Source organism: Blennius ocellaris (genome assembly GCF_963422515.1).
Source record: "Blennius ocellaris genome assembly, chromosome: 7".
NCBI lineage: Eukaryota > Metazoa > Chordata > Actinopteri > Blenniiformes > Blenniidae > Blennius > Blennius ocellaris.
This window is the reverse complement of record NC_137656.1, coordinates 27191096-27218787: the sequence shown is the minus strand read 5'-3', so window position 1 is coordinate 27218787 and position 27692 is coordinate 27191096. Positions and strand designations below refer to the sequence as shown.

Genomic DNA, 27692 nt, shown 5'->3' with positions numbered 1-27692 from the left:
GAGCATACAGACTAAATACACTGCCCTAGGCAGAGTTAAAAGCCAACCTAAAAAAAATGATGGAATCACACTGTAAATTTCCATTGCCAAAAGCAACACTGCATCAGATGAAATGTGCTCATTTGTCTGCACTTAAAAAGGAGAGCTCACACCATGGAGAGCTGCTGCACCACATGGATTAACAGGAACCATGGCTCACAGTCAGCTGTCTAAAATCTGGCCCCACAGGAAGAAGGTGGTGGGTTCAAACCCAGCTTGGGGCCTTTCTCTATGAAGTTTGCATGTTCTCTCTGTGTGTGGGTTTCCTCCAGGTACTCTGGTTTCCTCCCACATCCCCCAAAACATGCACCGGGGATCCCTGAGCGAGTTGCCATTTTAAATTACTTTAGTTTTGAAGCATGTCTGTGAGCTGCTTTTTTTCTACAAAGTTAAACTGAATGAACTTCTAGGACCGAAGATTCCATCATTTTAGCCAGGGGTTGTATACTGCATCGTAAACATAAAACAAACACACTCTGGACTGTGTCTAGACAGTCCAGACTCTGTCTGGGCTGTCTGGACTCCATCTGGACAGTCCGGACTGTGTCTAGAAAGTGTCTGAACTCCATCTGGACTATGTCTGGACTGTGTCTAGAAAGTGTCTGAACTCCATCTGGACTATGTCTGGACTGTGTCTAGAAAGTGTCTGAACTCCATCTGGACTATGTGTGGACTGTGTCTAGAAAGTGTCTGAACTCCATCTGGACAGTCCGGACTGTGTCTAGAAAGTGTCTGAACTCCATCTGGACTATGTCTGGACTGTGTCTAGAAAGTGTCTGAACTCCATCTGGACTATGTGTGGACTGTGTCTAGAAAGTGTCTGAACTCCATCTGGACTATGTGTGGACTGTGTCTAGAAAGTGTCTGAACTCCATCTGGACTATGTGTGGACTGTGTCTAGAAAGTGTCTGAACTCCATCTGGACTATGTGTGGACTGTGTCTAGAAAGTGTCTGAACTCCATCTGGACTATGTCTGGACTGTGTCTAGAAAGTGTCTGAACTCCATCTGGACTATGTCTGGACTGTGTCTAGAAAGTGTCTGAACTCCATCTGGACTATGTGTGGACTGTGTCTAGAAAGTGTCTGAACTCCATCTGGACTATGTGTGGACTGTGTCTAGAAAGTGTCTGAACTCCATCTGGACTGTGTCTAGACAGTCTGGACTATCTAGATTGTGTCTAGACTGTGTCTGGAGAGTCTGGACTCTGTCTGAACTGTGTGTGGACTTTCTGTCCACCCTGTTGGCCTTGTAGACGGTATTTTGGATCATCAGACTGACTTTAGGAATCCCTGTAAGAGATGGATGGTATTGTGGGTCCGACATATTGTAAGTAAAGATCCCAGACTCAAGAATACATCCCACCTTGAGTGAGATTACAAGTCATAAGTTCACTTGGATTGTCGTCTCTGAATATATTGTGTCCTGCAGTGTCCCCACTGAGCCAAAACTGGTGTCCTCCAGGGACACAATTGGGCACAAAAAGCCACAATTAAAGTTCTTTGTATGAATTCCCAGGATGTTACATGGACATTTTGTCTGGAAGTCATATGAACGTCAATGGGGGAAAAAACACTCCACCAGGAAAACAAATCAACATTGAAACTTCTGAAATACTTTAACAGGCATCAACAAACCAATAACTGACACCAAACACACATGACCATCAGAATTATAAAAAGGTCCAGACAAGTACCATCATGTACTACACAGTGCTGAATACTACATACTACACCAATAATACACCATCCCTGGAGTATCCTCTCGCATCCAGGAGTATCTCACCTGGAGTATCTTCTAGTATCCAAGAGTATCTCACCAGGAGTATCTTCTAGTATCCAAGAGTATCTCACCTGGAGTATCTTCTAGTATCCAAGAGCCTGGAGTATCTTCTAGTCTCCAAGAACCTGGAGTATCTTCTAGTATCCAAGAACCTGGAGTATCTTCTAGCATCCAAAAGTATCTCACCTGGAGTATCTTCTAGTATCCAGGAGTATCTTCCAGTATCCAAAAGTATCTCACCTGGAGTATCTTCTAGTATCCAGGAGTATCTTCTAGTATCCAAGAGTATCTCACCTGGAGTATCTTCTAGTATCCAGGAGTATCTCACCTGGAGTATCTTCTAGTATCCAGGAGTATCTCATCTGAGGTATCTCCAGCACTGACCCGCTACATCACCTCTTCACCCTGAGCCACCGAAGAACCCCCAGAAACCGAACCACTATTTATTGGTCACCCCGATGAAGACCATGGTCAAGATCATGTTGAAGACCATGATCAAGACCATGATCAAGACCATGGTCAAGATCATGTTGAAGACCATGGTCAAAACAATGATGAAGACCAGGGGGCAGCTGCTGAATACCTGATACCAGATTGTGGATATCTGCAGATACCGATATTATTCTGATATCAGAGCTCTTTTTTCTTTATTGTTATCATTATTATTATAGTTGCTTTTATATAAGGCAGTAATAAACTCTTCTCTACAGTAAAGTAATAAATGTAGGAATGTTTACATGTATTCTCTCAAAAGACAACTTGAGGTTAGTAGAAGGTCAGAAAAACAAGCAGTACAAAGTATTTTAGTTCCATGTGGACAATGTGGGGGTCTGAATGATGTCATCATCTCATAATAAACTAGTTCTATCTTTAAAAGCTCACAATCACTTCATTAATCCCTGGAGAAATTATTTATCAATGCAGTAGCCACACAATGTTTCCAGCTCTAACGCAGCTCCAACCATTGGGACTATTTTCAGGGATATTTTTCTATCTATCTATCTATCTATCTATCTATCTATCTATCTATCTATCTATCTATCTATCTATCTATCTATCTATCTATCTATCAATCTATTCACTCACTCACTCACTCACTCACTCACTCACTCACTCACTCACTCACTCACTCACTTACTCACTCACGTGTAGGAGTCTACCCGTATGGGAGTCTGAGTCTATTTGTATATCTCTATGAGTCTATTTGTATATCTCTATGAGTCTACTGCTCCTCGTCTACATGTCACGTGCTCCTCGGTGCTTGCAGTTCCCAGCCGTAGGACAGAACGCTCCATAACACCACTCCAGTTCCGGGTCTCCTCCAGCAGGGGGCGGGTCTTCTCTTAAAGCTCCGTCATTACGGCTCGCTTGTCGGAAGTACGGCGTCTCTCCGCCGCGGCCACGCGGCTTCGGACGTAAATGGACTGACGTGTGGGGACACCATGGGTAAGAAGACGTTCAATGTCGCTCTCTTCCTCGCTGTGTGCTGTGGGACCCCCCGCAGGGCTGTTACCGACGGGAAGCCCCCCTCTCCCGGTGACAGCCGGCCGGGCGTGGTGACGTAATGGAATGTTAGTTGACGACGTCGGTGTGAGAGAGATGAATGGAGCCGACTTGACCACGTGTGGAGGACGAGACACCACTAGGAGTGAGATTGTGGAGGATTAGAGACCACCAGGAATGAGATTGTGGAGGACTAGAGACCACCAGGAGTGAGACTGTCGAGGACAAGAGACCACTAAGAGTGAGACTGTTAGGATGCTTCCTCATAGTCCCTCCTATCTCGTTTCCGTAACCCCGTGGATGACGTCACGGGGTTAAAGAGTTAAGGAAAAGTGTTAGGAGGCTTCCTAAAGGAATTGAGGAAGGATGTTAGGAGACTTTCTAGGCTCCATCAGGTTTATGGAAGCGTCAGTACAGACATTGTGAGACCTCTGGTCGAGTCTGGCACTGGTATGATGATTCTGATCCATGAAGCCTTGTCTGCTTTACTGTTGCTGGAATGACTCCACAGTGTTTCCCTGCCGCTGCTCTGGTCGCTGCAAACTATGAAATGGATTTCCTGAAGGGAGGTGGGTCTCAATGAGACGTGGAGTAATGAGCCAGGAAATCCATTCCAGTTTGCAGCCAGCCAGCAGGCTAACGAAGTAGCACTGTGCTATCCAACTGTTCATGACAACATGTTGCTGTTTGGATGGATTTTACACTCAAAACACCACAAAGCAACGCAGTGTAGGGATTTCTTACCTCATAAGGATCACTATTTATGTTGTGGTTGGCTATCGATAAAGATTAATAATGATCAAATATAGTGATTGATTATGTTATTGAAATTTAATCTGATCTGTATCAGATACCTCGGAGCTCCACCTGTCTAAACAGGAAATGATAGCCAATTCAGTTTTATCAGTCTCATAAGATATACTAAACAGTTAATCAGGAATTTGAATTAATAGTTAAATTAATTACAATTACCAGAATTAACAATATAGACTGAAGGATTTCGGAGTTCTTGACACAGAAGAGGTCGACATTTCATTCACCTTTGTGCTCATTAATAACACAGCATGTATGATTCCAAATTTTATATTTATTTACAATGAAAACAAATAAACACAGATTCTAACTACTGATGTATACAGCTTGGTGTGTGTAGGTGTGTGTGGGTGTGTCGAGAGAGAAAGAGAGAGAGGTGGAGGGAGTGTGTGTGTGTGTGTGTGTGTATGAGACGTGTGATGGAACTACAAAACAAGATGGCGGATCACAAGAAACTACATTCAAATGGAGGTTATCAGAGAGCAGGAAGTCTGTCCTGGGTCTCGACCATGTGCTGGAGAACAATGGAACATGGAAGCTAGTCTTTAGCATCTGCTTCCTGTGTATCTCTGTTAAAGGACCATTTCTAGAATGACTTTATGTGAGTATGACTTGCTTTGTAAAACGTCAGGAGTCGTCAGATGGTGTTCAGTTACGGTGTGATGTTGTCTTTGATGTGATATGTGTAGGATTGTGAGTTAACTAGTTAGTAAAGCAAAGATTAGCATGCAGACCCTGTGTCTGTGGCAGAGCTAACGTTGGTTTACAAGTTGATAACGGCTCCTAATATCATTATCAATAGAACTCAATCACTGTAACAGAATCAACACATCTTCATGAAGTTAAACAGTTCTATAGCATCAGGTGGGTGCAGTGGATGCAGAGGATGCAGTGGGTACAGTAGATGAAGGAGATACAGTGGATGCAGGAGATACAGTGGGTGCATCGGATGCAGTGGATACAGTGGATGCAGGAGATATAGTGGGTGCAGTGGGTACAGTGGATGCAGTGGATGGAGGAGGTACAGTGGATATAGGAGATGCAGTGGTCGCAGGAGATGCAGTGGGTTGTCCATGATTGACAGGAGTCTGTCCAGTGCCTGTCACTCAGACACAGATGTTAGACTGTCCAGTTCTGTGCCCACCACACAAATCACCTGCAGAAGCTGGGACCACTCCGACACACCTGACCACACCTACACGTCCCGTCTGAACATACCTGGAAAACATGCATTCTGATTGGACAATGTCGCGTAATTCCTTGAATGACGTAGTCAGGGAAACTCCTCGTCGTCTGCCAATTTGAATTTTTCACTTCCGTCAACATTCAGATGGGTACATATTAAAAACTCGAATTCAACACATAAAAAAAACTTAAACTAAAACAACGTATTTTTGATTATTTTGAGTTAAGTAAAAAGGCATAAGCAACGTAATTTGTGTGTTACCGATACCTATGTATTGTATTGCTCAGGCAGCTCGACGCAGTCTTCTCTCTTTTATCCAGCACTTTATTAGCAAGAACAGGACATGCTTATCGCTACAACACATGCTCAACTCCCCAAAACTCCCGGCAACCCCCTCTCTCCTTACGTTTCCGCTAACACCGCCCCATCCCATACCCACGAACAGTAACACATTAAACACAGTCATTACACTGCCCCCCCCCCCCCCTTTATGAAACCCCTCGCCCTCGACGGGACATGAAATAGTCCCCAAACCGACGGGGTCTCCGCCTCTGTCTCTGTGGCCTGTGAAGAACTGGCCTCGGTTCATTTTCAGCCGTCACCAGAGGCTGACTGAGTATCACAGGAGGGGAGGCAGAGGGAACTGCATCTGCTGAGTGTTCTGGGCTTTGCGGCGGGGTAGAACTTTGTTCAAATGAAGGGAGGGCCCCTCCTTTATAGGGTGCCAGTCTATCTCGATGGAGGGCTATTTTCCGGCCCCTGGGGGGAACCTGAACCCGGTAAACCACCTCCCCCACCCGCTCAAGAACTCTGCACGGGCCATCCCAATGACTGTCCAGCTTTGGGCAGCGTCCTTTCTTTCATTTGGGTGTGTAGACCCCAACCAGTTCACCGGCCTTGAAGCTTCTGCCTTTGCTCCTCAGGTCGTAGCTCCGCTTTTGCCTCAAACCAGCTTTCTCCAGCTGGTCCCTGGCAAACGTGTGAGCTGACTCCAGGCGGTCCTGCAGCTTCCTCGCATACTCCAGCCCTGGTGGATCCCCAACAGTGTCAGGTGGTCGTCCAAAAGCCAGCTCAGCTGGCATCCGAATCTCCCGCGCCAACATCAGCATGGCAGGGGTACAGTTCGCGGAGCTCTGGACAGCAGAGCGATAGGCCATCAAGACCAGAGGAATATGTCTGTCCCAGTCACGCTGGTGGGCTGCGGTGAGGATAGCTAGCTGTTGCTGCATCGTGCGATTAAAGCGCTCCACCAAACCGTCACTCTGTGGGTGCAACGGTGTTGTGCGTGTTTTTTGAACATTCAGCCGGTCGCACAGGGCAGCAAAGACCCTGGACTCAAAGTTCCATCCCTGGTTGCTGTGGATGATGTCGGGTGTTCCAAACCGGCTGAACATGCCCTCCAACAGCGCATCAGCCACTGTTTCAGCTTCCTGATCTGGGAGAGCATAGGCCTCTGGCCACTTAGTAAAGTAGTCCATTGCACACAGCACATATTTATTTCCTCTGTCCGAAACAGGAAATGGGCCCATAATGTCCACCGCTACCCTCTCCATGGGTTCCCCCACTGCTTGCTGCTGTAGAGGGGCACATGACTGGTCCTGTGGGCCTTTGTAGGCTGCGCATTCATCGCAGCGCCAACAGAAGTCCTCCACATCACGGCGGTGCTGCCCCCAGTAAAACCCCTGCTGCAGCCGTCGAAGTGTCTTCGTGCTCCCAAAGTGTCCTGAACCTGTGCTCCCATGGCAGGCCTGGAGTACTGCCTCTCTGAGGGTTTTAGGGACAACCACCTGACACCTCTCCTCCCCGGTGGCTGGTTCCTTCCATGCCCGCTGAATCACGTCATCCAGCACGCGCAGTGTGCTGAACTTACTCCACAGGCTCTTCACTGTTCCAGACAGGCCCATCCCTGCTTCCCAGGGTGGTCTCTGGCCATTCCGGACCCACTGCCGGACAGGTTTCAGCTCCTTGTCATCCTCCTGGTGAGAGGACCAATCTGCAGCCCACACAACCTCCAAAGAGCAGCATGTCTGTTCAGGAGCAGGGTTTTCTCCCCGGAGCTCCATTTCTCTGGCGTCCCTGCGGTCGCAGTACCCACAGCCAGTCAGTGTACAAGGGCGCCGGGACAGGGCGTCAGCGTTGGCGTGTTGGGCCCCGGGGCGATGCACCACAGCGAAGTGAAAAGACTGCAGCTCCTCCAGCCATCTCGCCACCTGGCCCTCCGGCTCCCTGAAGGACATCAACCACTGAAGGGCTGCGTGGTCCGTCCTGATGGTGAAGGGCACGCTGCAGAGATAGTACTTGAAGTGCCGGGCAGCCAGGACAACAGCCAGTAGCTCGCGTCTGGTCACACAATAGCGTCTTTCACTCCTGTTGAAGATACGACTGAAGTAAGCCACCACCCGCTCCCTGTCGGGACCCACCTGTCCCATCACTGCTCCCATTCCAACGTCGCTTGCATCTGTATCCAGCATGAATGGCAAGGTGGGGTCCGGCGTGGCTTCAGAGCAGCAAATGCCTCCTGGCAGTCTGCTGACCATGTGAAAGGCTGGTTGTTTTGAAGGAGGCGGAAAAGGGGGGAGCTCCAATGCAGGAAAAACCCTTGACAAACCTACGATAGTAGGAAGCCAGTCCAAGAAAACTTTTGAGCTGCTTCTGGTTGCATGGGATTGGCCAGTCCCTGATGGCCTGGATCTTCTCCTGCAGAGTGCTGATGCCATCTCCGTCCACTTTGTGTCCCAGAAACTCCACCTCCCGCTGCATGAAGTGGCACTTCTCTGGGTGCAGCTTTAATCCAGCAGCTGCAATCCTCCCGAGCACCAGCCTCAGAGAGTCCAGCGCGCTCTAAATGACCTCCCGTGAACGAGGACATCATCCAGGTACACCAAACACTCCTGTCGAGGCACTTTGGTGAGAACACTGTCCATGAGCCTCTTAAAAGTCCCGGGCGCATTACACAGTCCAAAACTGAGGACTTTGACATGCCAGTGCCCCCTGTTGGTGCTGAATGCGGTCTTTGGTCTTGATTGTTGGGAGACGGGTATGCCAGTACCCACTGCGCAGGTCAAGCAATGAGAACCATGAAGAACCGGACACCAAATCAAGGGTCTCATCAACACGAGGAAGGGGGTAAATGTCCTTCTTTGTCACCTTATTGAGGGGTCGATAATCCACACAAAACCTCCACTTGGTGCCTTTCTTTTTGGGGACCATGACAACAGCTGATGACCAAGGGCTGTCCGATGGCTCAATTATCCCCGCCTCCAGCATGGCTTGGACCTCACTGTCGGCAGCCTCCTGACGCACGAAGGGCAACCGGCGAGGCCGGACCTTGATGGGCCGTGCATCCCCAGTGTCAATGTGGTGTTCCACCAGGTGTGTGAGTCCAACCACATTTTCATTTAGGGCGAAAATGTTCTTAAATTCCCACAACACTTCCCACAGTTCTGTCTGCTGCTGACCATCCAGACCGGCACAGCTCCTTTGCCAGATGCTGCGGACAGCCTCCATTCGCTCAGCTGGAATATTCACCTGCTGCAGGGGAGGGGTTTTGACATCTGGAGGAGACACAGCTGGAATGGGGCCCGGAGGTGGACTGGACTGGGTGTCGGCCAGGTGTGGGTCAACCAACTCAGGGTGTGTAGCCGCACATAAAATGGGCATCACTGGGGGGGCCTGATTGAAGGGCGGGATCATTTGGATGGCTTGCCCACCAGGCAGGATGAGAACACCCGCCCCGAGGTCCAGTATGCACTCCAGGCTTCTGAGAAAGTCCAAACCCAGAACACATGGGTCTTTCACTTCAGCTACCCATGCTGAAAAAGTCACTGCCACCCTCCCAACAGTGAAGACAAATGTTCCTCTGCCTTTTATTTCAGCTGTCTGGCCAGTCACCGTCCGCAGCTTAACTGAAGTCGATTCCAAGACGGTCCCCTCTGGAACAACGTCGGGCCTCAGCAGGGTGGCAGTGGATCCCGTATCCACGAGGGCTGGGCAGGAGACTTCTCCAACCACAACGGCAACATGGCAGTGGTGACCTGCCTCTGTCCAGCCCACAGCCTCTACTGCGTCAGCATGTGGCTCCCGGTGAATGGATGATGGGGTCCGTGTGATCCGGGTTACACGGACCCCCTCCCATTTCCCTGCTGATCTTTAGCCCCCGAGTGTGTGTCCTGGCTGACCACACCCCCAGCACACAGCAGAAAGGTTGCGCTGTATGCCACTCTCTCGGGGTCCTACTGACAAGTTTTTCACTGCATGCACCAACTCGTCTGCCCACGCTGGTCTCTGCCCTGGCAGCTCCTGTGCAGCAGCGGCCATTTTGGGAGTGGAAGCTGCTGGCGTTAAGGCACAGGTGGCTATCTCCCTCTCCAGGGCCAGGTCAAGCGCCTCGCTCAACGTTGCAGGGTGAGCGAGCTGCACATGCAGGCGTAGCTCCACAGGTGTCAGTGCATGTATGAATTGGTCACATACAAGTTCATTGAGGACTGTGCTTGGCATTCCACAGTAGGCACGTCTGCCCAGGCTCTCAATCTCGTGTGCCAGGGATCGCAGGTGCTCACCTGGGCGTCTGACACGGTGCTTAAATTCACATCGCAGAGTCTTTTAGATTGAACAGTCCGAAACGCCTCTGCAGCGCTCCCACCAGCATGGAGTAGTCCTCTCTGTCCTCCGGGCTCAGGAGCAGGAGGCAGTCAGCTGCTTCCTCAGTCAGTGAAAGTGCAAGCTGCACGGCTTTAATTTTTTCAGACCATCCTGCTGCGGTTGCTAACAGTTCAAACTGGGCTCGATAAGCTTCCCAGCTCCCTTTCCTGGAGAACAGCGGCGCTGGGGTTTCAGGCGCTCCGGGGCCACCATGTCATCGTCCGGCATGTTTATTGCACACTCGGCGCCTTCCGTCTTTACCTGCCGTCGGGTACCTGAGCCGGAGGACATTTTCAACCTCCGATCCAAACAGCGGCTCGTGCGGTGGGCGGATCTCGAGCTTCTGACACCAATGTAATGCTCAGGCAGCTAGACGCAGTCTTCTCTCTTTTATCCAGCACTTTATTAGCAAGAACAGGACATGCTCATCCTACAACACATGCTCAACTCCCCAAAACTCCTGGCAACCCCCTCTCTCCTTCCGTTTCCGCTAACACCGCCCCCTCCCATACCCACGAACAGTAACACATTAAACACAGTCATTACAGTATATTTACAGGCACTGTTCGAAAAAATCTGCAATATGTACGGTATTTGTTTATGTTACCATGCTGATTAAAGTAAACGTTAAAAAAATCCTCTGGTGTAATATCTTTCTGTGTAAATATCTCATTTTATAAACGTGTTTTTGGTTCTCTGTTGAGACTTAAAAGTGAAAAGAATAGATGTTGCGCTTTAGCTTTCTGTTGGACGGGTGACGTGACTTCCAGCACCTGACGTGTCGCAGGTGCTGGAAGTCACGTCACCCGCTCTACTCTTTTCACTTTTATGTCTTAATAGAGAGAACAAAAACACGTTTACAATAGTAAGAAGACACAAACGTTTTTGAGCTAATATCTCATATTACAACGTGGGACACATGCGGCTTAAAGTCCGGTGCGGCTTGTACAAGAACAAAATGTATTTTCTTTCCAAAATTAGAGCATGCGGCTTTTAATCAGGTACACTCTGTCGTCTGGAATTTACAGTAATTTAATTGAAATCCTGCACTGACCTCAATGACGCCTTCTCTCTGCTGCCATCAGGCAAAAGATACAGAACCCCACGAGCCCATAAAAACATCTACAAGAAATCATTCATTCCATCTGCAGTCGCTATACTAAATAGTGCTGGTAGTGCTGTACTTTATGTTTTAGATCTGTTATTCTTTAATGATGTTGGGTGGCTTTTTACTGAATGAGTCTTATGAGCTGTTTTGAAAGACAAATTTCTGCTCTGTTGACCAGACAATAAAGTTCTATTCTATTCTATGTTTAACACAAATATTTCAACTCTGCATTTCACATTTAATGAATGAATTATACGCAATCGTTTATGACCTTTGGATTCAATTTTTGAAATTGTATTTTACCTTGATTCTGGTTTTTCTGATTGATCCTGAAACCATTCTCTTGATTTCCTGACTTTATTTCTATCAGGAGAAACTGTTTGGAGACTATATGACCTGCAGGACTGGAACTGGGTTCTATGTTGGAGAGCAGGCTGATGGACCGTGTCCTGTTGTCCCCCTCAGAGACCTGCAGTCATGCCTCAGCCCAGGATGATGCTGGTGGTGACCGGAGACGACTTTGGCTACTGTCCCAGGAGGACGCGAGGCATCGTGGACTGCTTCTTGTCCGGAGGCATTTCAAACGTGTCGCTGCTGGTGAATGGCTCGGCAGCTGAGGAGGCGGCACAGCTGGCGAAAAGGTACTGCGGTCCTGGTTCAGCCTGGAAAATACTACATCTAGTGAAAAGGTACTGTGGTCCTGGTTCGGCCTGGAAAATACTACATCTAGTGAAAAGGTACTGTGGTCCTGGTTCAGCCTGGAAAATACTACATCTAGTGAATAGGTACTGCGGTCCTGGTTCAGCCTGGAAAATACTACATCTAGTGAAAAGGTACTGCGGTCCTGGTTCAGCCTGGAAAATACTACATCTAGTGAAAAGGTACTGCGGTCCTGGTTCAGCCTGGAAAATACTACATCTAGTGAAAAGGTACTGCGGTCCTGGTTCAGCCTGGAAAATACTACATCTAGCGAAAAGGTACTGCGGTCCTGGTTCAGCCTGGAAAATACTACATCTAGTGAAAAGGTACTGCGGTCCTGGTTCAGCCTGGAAAATACATCTAGTGAAAAGGTACTGCGGTCCTGGTTCAGCCTGGAAAATACTACATCTAGTGAATAGGTACTGCGGTCCTGGTTCAGCCTGGAAAATACTACATCTAGTGAAAAGGTACTGCGGTCCTGGTTCAGCCTGGAAAATACTACATCTAGCAAAAAGGTACTGCGGTCCTGGTTCAGCCTGGAAAATACTACATCTAGTGAATAGGTACTGCGGTCCTGGTTCAGCCTGGAAAATACTACATCTAGTGAAAAGGTACTGCGGTCCTGGTTCAGCCTGGAAAATACTACATCTAGTGAAAAGGTACTGCGGTCCTGGTTCAGCCTGGAAAATACTACATCTAGTGAAAAGGTACTGCGGTCCTGGTTCAGCCTGGAAAATACTACATCTAGCGAAAAGGTACTGTGGTCCTGGTTCAGCCTGGAAAATACTACATCTAGTGAATAGGTACTGCGGTCCTGGTTCAGCCTGGAAAATACTACATCTAGTGAAAAGGTACTGTGGTCCTGGTTCGGCCTGGAAAATACTACATCTAGCGAAAAGGTACTGTGGTCCTGGTTCAGCCTGGAAAATACTACATCTAGTGAAAAGGTACTGCGGTCCTGGTTCGGCCTGGAAAATACTACATCTAGTGAATAGGTACTGCGGTCCTGGTTCGGCCTGGAAAATACTACATCTAGTGAAAAGGTACTGCGGTCCTGGTTCGGCCTGGAAAATACTACATCTAGTGAAAAGGTACTGCGGTCCTGGTTCAGCCTGGAAAATACTACATCTAGTGAAAAGGTACTGCGGTCCTGGTTCGGCCTGGAAAATACTACATCTAGTGAAAAGGTACTGCGGTCCTGGTTCGGCCTGGAAAATACTACATCTAGTGAAAAGGTACTGCGGTCCTGGTTCAGCCTGGAAAATACTACATCTAGTGAAAAGGTACTGCGGTCCTGGTTCAGCCTGGAAAATACTACATCTAGCGAAAAGGTACTGTGGTCCTGGTTCAGCCTGGAAAATACTACATCTAGTGAATAGGTACTGCGGTCCTGGTTCAGCCTGGAAAATACTACATCTAGTGAAAAGGTACTGTGGTCCTGGTTCGGCCTGGAAAATACTACATCTAGCGAAAAGGTACTGTGGTCCTGGTTCAGCCTGGAAAATACTACATCTAGTGAAAAGGTACTGCGGTCCTGGTTCGGCCTGGAAAATACTACATCTAGTGAATAGGTACTGCGGTCCTGGTTCGGCCTGGAAAATACTACATCTAGTGAAAAGGTACTGCGGTCCTGGTTCGGCCTGGAAAATACTACATCTAGTGAAAAGGTACTGCGGTCCTGGTTCAGCCTGGAAAATACTACATCTAGTGAAAAGGTACTGCGGTCCTGGTTCGGCCTGGAAAATACTACATCTAGTGAAAAGGTACCATGGTGCTGGTTCAGGCTTGAAAACACTTTTTTTTTTTTTTTTATCAAACTTTTATTTTGTGGGCTTTGTTAAAACATCACGTATACAACACATTTGAGGGCAAGGATATTTTCAATTATACAATGAAATATCGTAATCATCAGACCGGAGCAGGCTTGGGTAGTACCGGATGACATGTTTTGTTACGTAATTAGGATACAAAAAAACTTTTAACTGTAATCCGTTACAGTACATAAAAAAATGTGTAATGTCATTACATGTATATTGGATAAAAACTGGGATTACTGAGCAGGATTACAAACTATAACTGCAGCGATCACATGCACCGCACGCTGGCATTCCAACACTTCCCGACGCTTTCAGGCTGACCGGCACTGACGGGTTGCCATGGATACTGCAGCCAGCTGCTCTCATCACTGTGTTTTAAAGTGGGAGGAGTCTCTTAACCTCTCTGTACAATGCTAATGACGCCTCCCAGCAGTGAAAGTGACGTGAACGTCCAGGAAGTCGACGTCTCACCTGAAGAAACATCTGGTGGAATAAAACCTGCTCACTTTACTGAAACACACCTGGACTCTGTCAACTAGTTTTATTAGCTCATAACCTGCTAGTAACCTGTCAATACCAGTACTGGTGCTGATGGTAGGAAGACGTTCTCAATAGGTTTAGAGGATCTCATGTTTTAGGGATTAATTAAGGTGACACGTGCCATAACTATTTTTTCTAAGTCTGCTGGTTGACTGAGTAGCGTTCAGCTATGATCAATCAGTGATTCATGCTGGATGGACCCCAAGGTGTTTGCTGGTGAAGTAATCCAAAAGTAACTAAAAGTACTGTGGTATGTTTTTTATTTTAGTACTTCGAGTAAGTTACTGATTACATTTTTTGGACAAGTAACTTGTAATTGTAATGGATTACAGTTTTCAAGGAACCTTCCCAACCCTGGACAGGAGCAATGCACAAGTTACGCAAGAATATTCAGTTTAATATACTCAGTCCTGAAGAGTTTTTGACGTTATCCCATTTGTCCCAGTATTCCTCTCCCTTTTCCTTTTGTCGTCGTTGCGTAAAAGTCAAAGTCTCCATCCTGTCAATCAGGTCGATGATGTTTTGAAGCAGTTTCCCGCTGGTGGCTTCTTCTGCAGCAGCATTTGGTTATTGCCTTTTTTATGCCTCCTTTACTCAAACCTTTCAGAAGATTTCGCAAGTACATTGATATGAAAGAGACACCCAGTACAATACCCAGGATTTCTGATATTAGTCATTCTACCTCCTTCCAAAATAGTTAGAAATGTGTGTAGGGATGGGCCCGTTCAAATCCAGTACTGGTATCGGGTTCCGATATCAACGTAGTTCACGCTTCGATAATTTCCGATCCAACCTGTGGAGATTTCCACAAGCGTTTCCCTGCTGCTGCTCTGCTCACTGGCTGCAAACTGTGGACTGGATTTCCTGAAGGGAGGCGGGAGTCAATGAGGTGATTCACACCTCTGTGAAGCTGCGTCCTCCTCCACGCTAAACTCCCTGATGGTTGGAGCTGCGTTCGAGCTGGAAACATTGTGTTGGTGCTGCGCTGATAAAGAATTTCTCCAGGGATTAATAAAGTGATTGTGAGCTTTTAAAGATAGAACTAGTTTATTATGAGATGATGACGTCACGCAGACCCCCACATTGTCCACATGGAACTAAAATACTTTGTACTGCTTCTTTTTCTCACCTTCTACTAACCTCAAGTTGTCTTTTGAGAGAATACATGTAAACATTCCTACATTTATTACTTTACTGTAGAGAGGAGTTTATTACTGCCTCGTATAAAAGCAACAATAATGATAATATTATTAAAGCAAATGGCTTTAATTTAATAATATCTCCGGCAACAACGGCAGATATCCACATTCAAGTATCGGGATCAAATCGGAAGTGAAAAAAATGTGGACCGGTGCGTCCCTAAATTTAGGCAAGCCCAGAATATATGGAAGCAGTCTAGAAACTGTTCCACTCCCTCTGGTTTGGGGAAATAAAGTAATAATAAAATCCTGCCGCAGTAAAGAGCTTGTTGTTAAAGATATGTTTTTCCAGAGTTGTAGCCATTCATCTTCTGGAATTCCTATCTTTGCTTCTTTCTCCCAGCGAGTTCTAAATGTTAGACATAAAACTTTTTTATAACGTCCCAATCATTTCTTTTGGGCTTTCACATTCATATTCTTTGTGAAATATTAGATGAATTTTCTTTCAGTCCATGAGTCTTAATTCCTTTTATCAAGAAAAATACAGATCTGTAAATATCGACAACAGCCTTCCTTAGCCAAATCATATTTCTGACAGAAATCCTCCAAACTACTGAGTGCTGCCACTGAGGGGTGTGGTTTCTGGTTTAGTCCATGGTTTAATATTTCTGATCCAGCAGAGCAGGGAGGAAGTGTGGAGGAACGCAGGACAAATCAACAGCTGCGTTTCTCTCTGGAGTTCATATTTTAAACCTCGTCAGATAAACTAGCCCGTGGGTTTTGTAGCTGCCATGTTTCCTGCAGCTCGTCCAAACAACCCGAACAAACTGTAGAGGAAAGTCCTTCAGAGACAATTCAACGACTTTCTATCTGGCTTCATAGCTGGACGACCCCCCCGCCCAGCCCCCCCAACAATCCCCGTCCATTCCTGCCCTCTCCCCATCCATAATACATCCCCTCTCCAGTCCATACCTCCCCTGTCCCATCCATACCTCCCCCCTCCGCGTCCATATAGAGGCCTGTAACTCAGAACAACGTGTGTTTGTTTGTGTTCTGTTCAGACACAACATCCCCATGGGGCTCCACGCCAACCTGTCCGAGGGCCGTCCAGTGTGTCCCAGCCTCCAGCAGACCTCCACGCTCACCACCCAGCACGGCTTCTTCCACGGGAAGACGGGCTTCCGCCAAGCGTTGGAGCGAGGCCAGCTCGGCATGGCGCAGGTAGCAGCCGCCACCGCACACCCCAACACACACTAACTCTTCTGTTCAGGCTAGTTCTCTGCTCTTTTGGCCATCGGTCAGGCTTCTTCATGCTTACAGTACGGTGGCCCTGAAGTGCAAACCACAACAACAAATCATTAAACACAACAACAAATTCAAAAACACAACACAAATTCAAAAACACAACTGCAAATTCAAAAACACAACACAAATTCAAAAACACAACTGCAAATTCAAAAACACAACACAAATGAAAACACAACACAAATTCAAAAACACAACAGCAAATTCAAAAACACAACTGCAAATTCAAAAACACAACACAAATTCAAAAACACAACTGCAAATTCAAAAACACAACACAAATGAAAACACAACACAAATTCAAAAACACAACAGCAAATCATTAAACACAACAACAAATTCAAAAACACAAGACAAATGAAAAAACACAACTGCAAATTCAAAAACACAACTGTAAATTGAAAAACACAACACAAATGAAAAAACAACACACATTCAAAAACACAACACACAAGGCTGAACTGCACCGTCGTCCAATCAGAGATATCACCTGCTGCTCTTCCATTAAAGTTAATGTTGTTGTGTTTTTCAATTTGTTGTTGTGTTTTTTCATTTGTGTTGTGTTTTTCAATTTGTTGTTGTGTTTTTTCATTTGTGTTGTTTTTTTCATTTGTGTTGTGTTTTTCATTTTGTTGTTGTGTTTTTTCATTTGTTATTGTGTTTTTTCATTTGTTGGTGTTTTTTCATTTGTGTTGTGTTTTTTCATTTGTTGTTGTTTTTTCATTTGTGTTGTTTTTCAATTTGTTGTGTTTTTTCATTTGTGTTGTTTTTCAATTTGCACTTGTGTTTTTTCATTTGCTGTTGTGTTTTTCAATTTGCAGTTGTGTTTTTCAATTTGTTGTTGTGTTTAGTGATTTGTTGTTGTGGTTTGCACTTCAGGGCCACCGTCTTACACTAACTGTCTGTAGGAAACACACATGGGGCTCAGTCCATCCATCGCCTATAGCTCGAGGCCTGTTCAGGGCTGCAGGGCACTGGAGCCAGTCACAGTTTACTGTAGACAATGGTAGGATACACCTGCACAGGTACACAGGGTTCAGTATCAGGACCTCAACACTTTATATATTCATGACTTATGTACAGTGGAAATAGTTTAATTTGCTTATAATTTAAATATATCTTTTCAAGTAGAAATTTTCCAACTTGAATAAACAAGATAAATACAAGACTCAAAGAAATGAGCCACAATTTGTGTAAAATAATATTGAAGCTCAATAAAACTTGCACAAATGTACAGGTTGAGTTAGTGGTGGCTCATAATGAAGCAATACATGAAATCAAATGATTGAAGGTGACAATATGTGAAGAAAAAGGCTGGAAATGAGAAATGCAAACTGCCAAAAGAAATGAGAGCATTGGATCAGAAATCACAGAATTCTGTTAGTTTTTCTGTAGTTGTCGTGTGCAGAATTCTAGAGAGAATTCTTTAAAAACTCTACATCTATTCAGTGTTACATCCAAGACACGTGAAGTTTATAATCCCACTAAATTGAAGCAACAGCAAAATAAATTCCGTTACTGGATAATATTGCAAACAAATGCAAGAGAAGAGACGAGAAACAGGTTTTAATGGTGATGATAATTAGAAAACGTGGTTTTAATGTGACATTTTTGTCCTCCGATGACTTGTGACGGGACAGACTTTTTAAATCTGATGACACACAAAAACCAGATTCTGTGTCCGGATATCGGGTCGTCGAGGCCCCTGCCGCCGACTGCCACCCAATCCACACTGCACCTGACCCCTACAGTTGCCTCTGTGGGTGGTGGCTCACAGGAGGAAGAGGAGGAGGGGCCTACATCGTCCCTTCGGGCTGAGCCTGGCCGGGTCCCGTGGGCAAGCGCCCAGCCACCAGGCGCCCAGCCACCAGGCGCTCACATACGAGCCCCAACCCCAGGCCTGGCTCCAGGGTGGGCCCCCGGCTGCGCCTTATATCTCGCTTCTCTTTCGGTGTTTGTCCATAGGGGGTGTTGAACTGCTTTTAGTCTGACTCGTCACCCAGGACCTGTTTGCCTTGGGGGAGACCCTACTGGGGGGCATAAAATCCCCTGACATCGCTCCTAGGATCATTCAGTTACTCAAACTCCCCCACCAGGATAAGATAGCAGTTCAAGGGGGAATGCTTTTGCAGATGATGTGGTTCTGTTGGCTCCTTTGAACCAGGACCTTCAGCATGCACTGGCATGGTTCACAGCTGAGTGTGAATAAATTAGGATGAGGATCAGCACCTATAAATACCCGGCCATGGTTCTCGATCAGAAAAAGGTGGCTTGCCCCCTTCAGGTCGGTGGAGTGCCCTTGTCCCAAGTTGAGGAGTTCCAATATCTCAGGGTCTTGTTCATGAGTGGGGTGAAGATGGAGCGTGAGATCGACAGGCAGATATGCGGTCGTTGTATCAGTCCGTCGTGGTGAAGAAGGAGCTGAGCCAAAAGATGAAACTCTCAATTTACCGGTCGATCTTCATTCCTCCCCTCACCTATGGTCATGAGCTTTTGGTCATGACTGAAAGAAGGAGATCCCTGCTGCAAGCGGCTTAAATGAGCTTCTTCCGTAGGTGGCTGGGCGTACCCTTAGAGATAGGGTGAGGAGCTCAGTCACTCTTAGAGATAGGGTGAGGAGCTCAGTCACCCTTAGAGATAGGGTGAGGAGCTCAGTCACCCTTAGAGATAGGGTGAGGAGCTCAGTCACCCTTAGAGATAGGGTGAGGAGCTCAGCCACCCTTAGAGATAGGGTGAGGAGCTCAGTCACTCTTAGAGATAGAGTGAGGAGCTCAGTCACCAGGGAGGAGCTCGGAGTAGAGCCGCTGCTCCTCCACATCCAGAGGAGCCAGCTGAGGTGGTTCGGGCACCTGTTTCGGATGGACGCCTCCCCAGGGAGGTGTTCCGGGCATGTCCCTCCGGTAGGAGGCCTCGGGGCAGACCCAGGACACGCTGGAGGGACTATGTCTCTCGGCTGGCCTGGGAACACCTTGGGGTGCCACCGGAAGACCTGGAGGAAGAGTCTGGGTGAGGGAAGTCTGGGCAACTCTGCTCAGACTGCTGCCTCCGTGACACAACCCTGAATAAGCGGCAGGATGGATGGATGACCATACAAAAATCAACAATGCAGTACAGTCAGCATTGTGGTAAATTTTTTGACATATTCATGGCTTATCAACAAAAAAACCTATAATAAATCTGAGCATCATTTAATCAAAGTGGCACTTACAGGGTTAAAATCTAGTAACTGGTCTTTTAAACGTGTGAACCATGTAACTGAAGATAATGAAATGATTTTATGAAGTTTCTCTTCTTCAGTGGAGTGAAAGGAGGAAGAGAAATAACCAAAGAGTGAGCACAGAATGTCCTCGGCTCAACTGACAAATGTAAATTCAAATGTAAAACCTGAACTGGACTTCCACGTCTCGCACCAATATTGAAATATCAGGTAGGAGTCAACACCCATCAGACTCATCAGACCGTGGAGCAAAGTGTCTGTTTGGTCCTGCTTCTGCGCTTCTGACCAGAGCCAGAACTAGAACTAGAACCAGAACCAGAGCCAGAACTAGAACCAGAGCCAGAGCCAGAGCCAGAACTAGAACCAGGTCCACTCAGCCCTGCTTCTCCTCCAGGTGGAGGTGGAGCTCAGAGCTCAAGTCCAGACGTTCGTGGAGCTGACGGGTCACCTGCCAGAGCACATGGACGGACACCAGCATGTCCACGTGCTGCCAGGTGGGGCGCTCACACACACACACACACACACACACACACACACACACACACACACACACACACAAAAATGGGCCTTTAGATTAGAGGGGGGATGGGGCTTGTTGTCTTATGTGCCGTGTGTGTGTGTGTGTGTGTGTGTGTGTGTGTGTGTGTGTGTGTGTGTGTGTGTGTGTGTGTGTGTGTGTGTGTGTGTGTGTGTGTGTGTGTGTGTGTGTGTGTGTGTGTGTGTGTGTGTGTGTGTGTGTGTGTGTGTGTGTGTGTGTGTGTGTGTGTGTGTGTGTGTGTGTGTGTGTGTGTGTGTGTCCAGAGGTGCGTGAGGTGTTTGCTCAGGTGCTGGCGGAGCTCAGGATTCCCTACACTCGGGTCCCGGTGGAAGCAGGCCTCCACTCCTGCACATGGCTGCCTGCTCACCTGCACAGATTCTACACACAGGTGGAGAAGGACGCTGTGGACTCCATCCCTGTCTTTAAGCGCTATGGAATCAGGTGTGTGTGTGTGTGTGCACATGAAGTTGATATTGAGCTGCGTGTTCACACAGACCTGACCCCCTGCGATTTTGACCAGTAGCAGCCAGACAGAGTGGTGCTAATGAGGGTGGGGGGGGGTCCAGGGTGTGGTTCAGAAACACGGGCAGAACATCCCAGTTGGTCTTTTTAATCCGGCCGGAACAGAGCTGATCCAATGGAATCCTAATTCTGATGGCACTCAGTCGACCTTGTCCTGTAATACCTGGCGCTCCACCAGGGGGTGTAATAATAGTGTAGAACAGGGGTCGGCAACCTTTGATGCTCTAAGAGCCGTTTGGACCCGTCTTGCTCTGAACACAACACCCTAAGAGCCGCACGCATTTTATTTTGACACTCCCACCAGCAGACCATGCCAGGACGACACTACACACAAAACCTTCTTCACTGCTGGTTGACAACTTACAACTAATAAACTAAACTACATGAACTAAGCAACAAAAACACAACACAACACAATTATTACCAACACTACAAACCTAATATAACCCCCAATAATTACATTTAAAACACCACAAACAGAAACTCCCATAATGCATTGCAGGTCTCAGCTCCTTTATTGCTACACTTTATTAAAATGGAAGATAAATGTGGGAGATGTGGATTGTTAGAACCATGAGTGTGATGGTGTGTCTTTAATGTCCTGTAGTTGTTGTGTAATTCACTATTATTTGCCGTCACTCTCAACAAGTCTGCAATGAACCTCCTGGAACTGTCGGCGCTCCACAGCGCAGCAGTTTTACTGTGAAAGGTACAGGAAGCTCCCACCTTCAGACACCAGTTGAGCCGCTGTCATGACCTGCAGCCGCAATTCTACGTTCTTCATGCCATTATTGTTGTAATGACGTTACATCGCTGCGTCGTTGACAACCCTACATTGTACCACTCTTTGTAGGGACTGCGCTCTGGGTGGCCTTGCCTCCTTACGTCCCTCCAGGATGAACTGCAGTGGGACCGAGGCTCAAGGAGCCGCAATGGAGGGACCAAAGAGCCGCGGGTTGCCGACCCCTGGTGTAGAAGAGGCAGGGTTTACATATAAGTTGTATTTACTCCCACTTCAAGCAGCCTGACTATACAGTTCTTACTGATTCAGTTTAATTGGTGAAAAAACGTTGGTTGATTTAGCACTGTTGATCTTAGTATTTGAATCTGAGCCGGTTCAAAATCTAAAATGAAATAAAATAAAACAAATCACCCACAGATCCTAGAGGAGTGACGACGTTGTGAGGATTACAAAAGAAAACTAACGCCAGACTTTGATGTCCTGGAAAAACAAAGGCGACTTCCTACAAGAAGTGAATATAAGTATGAACACTGTAACGCCTTCCTTCACTTCATGTTTGATAAGTATGATCTGGAGCTGGCCCATCCTGCCTCTCACTTTTTGACAGTTCACGTGGAACCTGAGACAAAGAGTTGAGCGAGCGCTGCTCTCCAGTCACAAAGACAACCACCGCAGAGGAAAGGCTCAATGTTCACACAAATGTTTCCCTGAAGGCTGCTGCTCCGTTATGATTCTGGGGTTTTATGTGGAGGAGACAAGACGGAGAGGCGAGAGATCAGTGAACCTAACAACCTTATTGACAAAGTTTCAGCATCCAAGCCTCCGTCAAGTTAAAAATGATAAATCATGCATGAAGGCAGTGAAATGATGCAAAGAGACATTTTACTGTTTTGCATGGTTACAAATATCGACGCTAAAATTGTAGAATCGATTGTTTCAACTGAGGATTCGTGACATGTTGTTGAACTAAACCAGCGTGTGCTGTAATTTGCTACCAGCCTCATTCCTCTTCAGGACTTTGTTGTTAGCCGCATGTAGCCTGAGCCGCTAATGTTGGCGTCTCGCCCTCCGATGTCTGCAGGTGGCCGGACGTGTACCTGGGACTCACCACCATGGGCCACCACATGTCGGCCTCCAGCCTGCAGAGGGCGCTGGCACACGGCCTGGAGGCGGGGCAGGCGGGCCACGCCACCACCGGGGCGGCCTCCAGCCCACCGCCGGTCACGGCCGAGCTCATGGTCCACCCGGGTTACCCCAGTCTGCCCCAGGAGGGCGGCTGCGGCGCCGGGCCCGATGACTTCTCTCAGTCCAGCGAGCGACAGCACGAGCTGACCGTGCTCACCGAGCCGGCCGTACTGAGGCTGTACGGCCAGCAGGGGGTGCAGCTGTGCGCCTTCAGAGACCTCTGAGGACACACACACACACACACACACACACACACACACACACACACACACACACACACACACACACACACACACACACACACACACACACACACACACACACACACACACACACACACACACACACACACACACACACACACACACACACAGTGTCTCACCCGCAGACGATGAGTCACAAAGTTGAAATCTGAGCTGAAACAGAAATAACTGTAAACCATCCATCCACCGTCCATTAACATGAATTCGTCATATGATCTGGAACAATTGTGGCATTTCCTCATGGTGACGTGCTTCACAAACTTTTAGCAGAGCAGCGTCTCAACAATTTGTCTGGTTTCAACAGATTTGAGTTGTCAGATTGTGAAAAGGGTGGCCATTTTTCAGCGTCAGACTTTTAATGGTCATTTCTCCTGACGTCGACTGAATTCTGAAGTCTGTTGGTCAGTTTGACTCGATTCTGAAAATGAACCCTTTTCGTTGTGTCTTCTAACGGTCCTCCGTTAAAGTGTTTTGTTCCTTTGGCAGCGTGGCCGTGGTGCTGACCAGCTCCCTGTCCTGACCTCTGACCTGCCTGTGTGGCTCTAGATCAAGCATCGTTCATATTTTGGAATGAAAATGGAAAAGTGGTCAAAATGACTAAAATTGTGAAAAACTAGTGAAATACTTTAATCAGATTAAATGGTTCAACCTGCTAAAATTGTTGTAAACTAATGTAAATTGTCAAAATGGATAAAATCGCTACAAATGACAAGATATTAAACTGTTAAAATTGCAACAATATATATATATATATATATATATATATATCTTAAACGGTAACTGGACTTCACTTTTAAACAGCGTGAGCAGCCCCACGGTGCTTTACATCGTGAATCACATTCACACAGCAGGAGGCTGTCGCCCCACTGGGGGTTAAATATGAAATGATTGGAAGTTAGTTATTCAACATATAGTTTTTACTTTTAGAGGAGATACTTTATCTCCATTTTAGAGGCTGCAGAGGATTTTATTTTGGAGGAAAGTAGCAGAGCCATCCACAAAGCTTCACGTCAGTCACATTCACACATTGACACTGCAATGGAGGCGGCTGCTGGGCAAAGAGCTCGACCATCCATTGGATTTCAGTGTCTTGCTCATGGACACCTCGTGTATGTAGGTGGAGATGGGAATCAAACCTTGAGAGGCAAAACGCTCTGCCAGCTGAGCCATGGCTGTTCTGGATCCAACGACTGAAACTCTGAGTAGGAGGGACTGATGGACCAGAAACCTTCTCTTGAGTGGGGTACCTCAGGGCTCTGTACCAGAACCACAGCTTTTTAATTCACAGTTTAGGTGTTGTCCTTTATTTCTTTGTCTGGATACCTGAAGCAACGTTTGTCAATCAGAGGCTCAGTAGTTTTTCAGCCGTTAATCTGAACACGTTCAAAGTCTTTGGTCCTAAACAGTTTGTTTCCAACGACAACGGCAAAGAAAACGTCCTCTTTGTATTTTTGCATGAAAGTTGCTCTTTCACATTGATTCTCTGGGGATTTCAGTGTTTGTACGGACCACTGCGTCCAGAGATCACTGCTAGCAAAGTAGCATTAGCATCAAAGCTATGTGCTGGCTGTCAGGAGTTGAAGACTTCAAAATATCCACAATTAAATGAGTTGGAAATACTTACAGTTCTTTAAAATGTTTCATTTGTTTAGAAATGTAACTTTTAAAAAATATACAAATGCACTAAAAACCAAAGGCTTTATTAGTGGGCTGCAGTTCTCCAGTACTACAGTACGTACTCTGACTACCAACCCCTACGGTAGATACCGGGAGTTTATAGCATCACGGACCATTCTTACTATAGTGAAGCTTCTCTGGATTGTATTTTCTTGGTCTGTCTGAAGGTCTGAGGCTCCGGTTTAGAGTTTTTTCTTTCCACATGTTAACAGTAATGAAAAGTAAGTTGTTGGTTAATAAAGGTGTTCATGAGGTTTTTATGCTAACAGCTTTGTTTCCTGCATCAGTCTGCGAAGACATGGAAAACTTCGGATTTTTGTCCAGGACACCACGCTGAACGACCTGCACACGTTTTCATGCTCATCATCGTCTAAAGTTGATGAACAGCAGTCATTTAAAATAATGATCAGAATGTCTGGAAACCGTTTGGAAGAACTAAAGCGGAGTGGTTTGTAACTGACCAGCTGTGATACCGCTTTGTGCCACCAGATGGAGCAGTGGCTCACTGTCAGTGATCTGTTCCTCGATAAAGAAGCAAAAACGTGAAACACTGCCACCCGGTGCACAAAAGTGGCATGACAAGCAGCTGCCATAATGGCTTGAAGAGCAGAACCTAGAAGTTAGTCTGTGAGTCAGCACAAGTTTATTAATCTCAGGTTTTGACATCATCTGTAATATTTATGTATGGGTGACTGATCAAACTTTGTATGAACAAACAAACAAACTATATTGGAAATCAATAAATGAGGTAAAACTTCTCTGCAGTTTTTTTTCTCATGAAAGAAGAAACCAGACTAAATACTGCCTGCTTCTAAAGCTGTGTCGTCAAGACTTCTACAGTTGTGATATGTTATCAAAACTTCTACAGCTATGTCATCAAAACTTCTACAGCTATATATCATCAAAACTTCTACAGTTGTGATATGTTATCAAAACTTCTACAGCTATATATCATCAAAACTTCTACAGTTGTGATATGTTATCAAAACTTCTACAGCTATGTCATCAAAACTTCTACAGTTGTGATATGTTATCAAAACTTCGTCTACAGATTTGATATGTCGTCAAAACTTCTTCTACAGTTGTGATATGTCGTCAAAACTTCTACAGTTGTGATATGTTATCAAAACTTCTACAGCTATATATCATCAAAACTTCTACAGTTGTGCTATGTTATCAAAACTTCTACAGTTGTGATATGTTATCAAAACTTCGTCTACAGATTTGATATGTCGTCAAAACTTCTTCTACAGTTGTGATATGTCATCAAAACTTCTACAGTTGTGATATGTTATCAAAACTTCTACAGCTATGTCATCAAAACTTCTACAGTTGTGATATGTTATCAAAACTTCTACAGCTATGTCATCAAAACTTCTACAGTTGTGATATGTTATCAAAACTTCTACAGCTATGTCATCAAAACTTCTACAGTTGTGATATGTTATCAAAACTTTGTCTACAGATTTGATATGTCGTCAAAACTTCTTCTACAGTTGTGATATGTCGTCAAAACTTCTACAGTTGTGATGTTATCAAAACTTCTACAGCAATATGTTGTCAAAACTTCTACAGTTGTGATATGTTATCAAAACTTCGTCTACAGTTTTGATATGTCATCAAAACTTCTTCTACAGTTGTGATATGTCGTCAAAACTTCTACAGTTGTGATATGTCGTCAAAACTTCTCCAGCGTCTGTCTCTGTAACGTCGTGCCTGCAGATGGTGGAACTACTGAACTCCATGGCAGAACAGCCTGAATGAAGCTCCACCTGGAACTTCTCTGAATCAGAAGTGAAGGCCAGGCTTACCTCACCGCCTCCCTTGTTAGAAAGCAAGCCCAGGTAGCCTCACTAAGGTGTTTAGCCAATAACAATCCAGATCATCCCTCCCTTTGCCCCGCCCACAAGCAGGCTGAGCTCAGTTTTGTTCTGTCTCTACCAGTGCAGGTAAACTAACATGGTGAAGATACGAGCTAAACACAGCAGAAGCTCCGTCATTAATTGTATCACGGAGCAGAGGAGTGGATTTGTACTGCCTTGGTCTGAGCCTGTGAGGAGCCAGTGGATTCATTTTATTTTTAATGTAAATCTGCAAGACTTCCCAAGGTTTTATATGTCGCTCCCAGCACTTCAGGAGGAGAGTTTTCAGAACATCGGCCAGAACGACTCAGGATTAACTGCTAAACTTCTAATAAAGCAAATGTGGGAACTGTAACTAAAATATTCTGATTTATATGCTTTTATAGTACTTTTCAAAGCACCGTGTTTCTGTGGCTAAACTGTGACTCTGAGTCACAAAACAAGCGTATCATTATCGTGACCAGAACCTGCCGAACAAGACGATGTAACACGTGGGGGAAATTCCATGAGACATGACCTTTTTGATGAGAATAAACAAAGGAGTCTTATTTTTTTGACCCACGATTTCAGGCTACATTTATCATCGAGTCAGGTGGAGCAAAATCGTGCGGCTGCATCAAACTGCACCTCCTAGTGTCTAAAGTTTACATCTTACTGCTCCCAAACCCACACAGACGACAACTTTTCCTCTTCAGAAACGTTAATTTTATCCAAATATTTGCCCGAAAACTGGATTCAGAGGACATCACTAACAACTGCAGGTGGCCAGAACACTGCTGTGCAATTCAATACCCAGGATAGCTCAACAACTCCTGGGTTGTTTCATCAGTGTTGCATCATTCTCAGCCTCGGATACTTGTTTATGGGCTGACCTGCTATCATGTGCTACATCAACAAGCTCCCATGCTTATTTTGACTTTGTGGATGAGCTAACATGCTAATACGTGGTTTAAGGACTCACTAACATGCATTGTGACATTAACAAGCTAACAGGCTAATGAGTGCTTTGTGGACTGGATAACATGCTCATGTGCACTATGACGTAATGCTAAGCTCCAATACTATATAATGCTAATGCTAAGCAAGTTAGCTTTGCAGATTAGCATATGAGATAA

At 46.1% G+C, this 27692-nt stretch overlaps 1 protein-coding gene across 2 annotated transcripts; it reads left to right on the top strand.

Moving 5' to 3' along the window:
- The first annotated feature begins 3134 nt into the window (after positions 1–3134).
- ydjc (YdjC chitooligosaccharide deacetylase homolog) lies at positions 3135–24734 on the top strand. 2 transcript variants are annotated; one of them, XM_080499399.1, is made up of 6 exons: positions 3135–3266; positions 11537–11712; positions 16328–16487; positions 20183–20282; positions 20590–20767; positions 22672–24734. In XM_080499399.1, exons 2-6 carry the CDS (start codon positions 11549–11551, stop codon positions 22997–22999), a joined length of 930 nt encoding a protein of 309 aa, XP_080355525.1. In that variant the 5' UTR covers positions 3135–3266; positions 11537–11548; the 3' UTR covers positions 23000–24734. The 2 variants fall into 2 exon arrangements, with proteins under 2 accessions (XP_080355525.1, XP_080355526.1); XM_080499400.1 differs by having other exon boundaries at positions 3173–3266; positions 11442–11712.
- Positions 24735–27692: the final 2958 nt, after the last annotated feature.

Excerpts from the sequence above, each read along its gene's own strand:
- ydjc (XM_080499399.1), top strand. The coding sequence starts at position 11,549 with ATGCCTCAGCCCAGGATGATGCTGGTGGTGACCGGAGACGACTTTGGC. Across the intron at positions 20,283-20,589 it reads GCATGTCCACGTGCTGCCAG|AGGTGCGTGAGGTGTTTGCT; the intron begins GTGGGGCGCTCA and ends GTGTGTGTCCAG. Across the intron at positions 20,768-22,671 it reads TTTAAGCGCTATGGAATCAG|GTGGCCGGACGTGTACCTGG; the intron begins GTGTGTGTGTGT and ends CGATGTCTGCAG.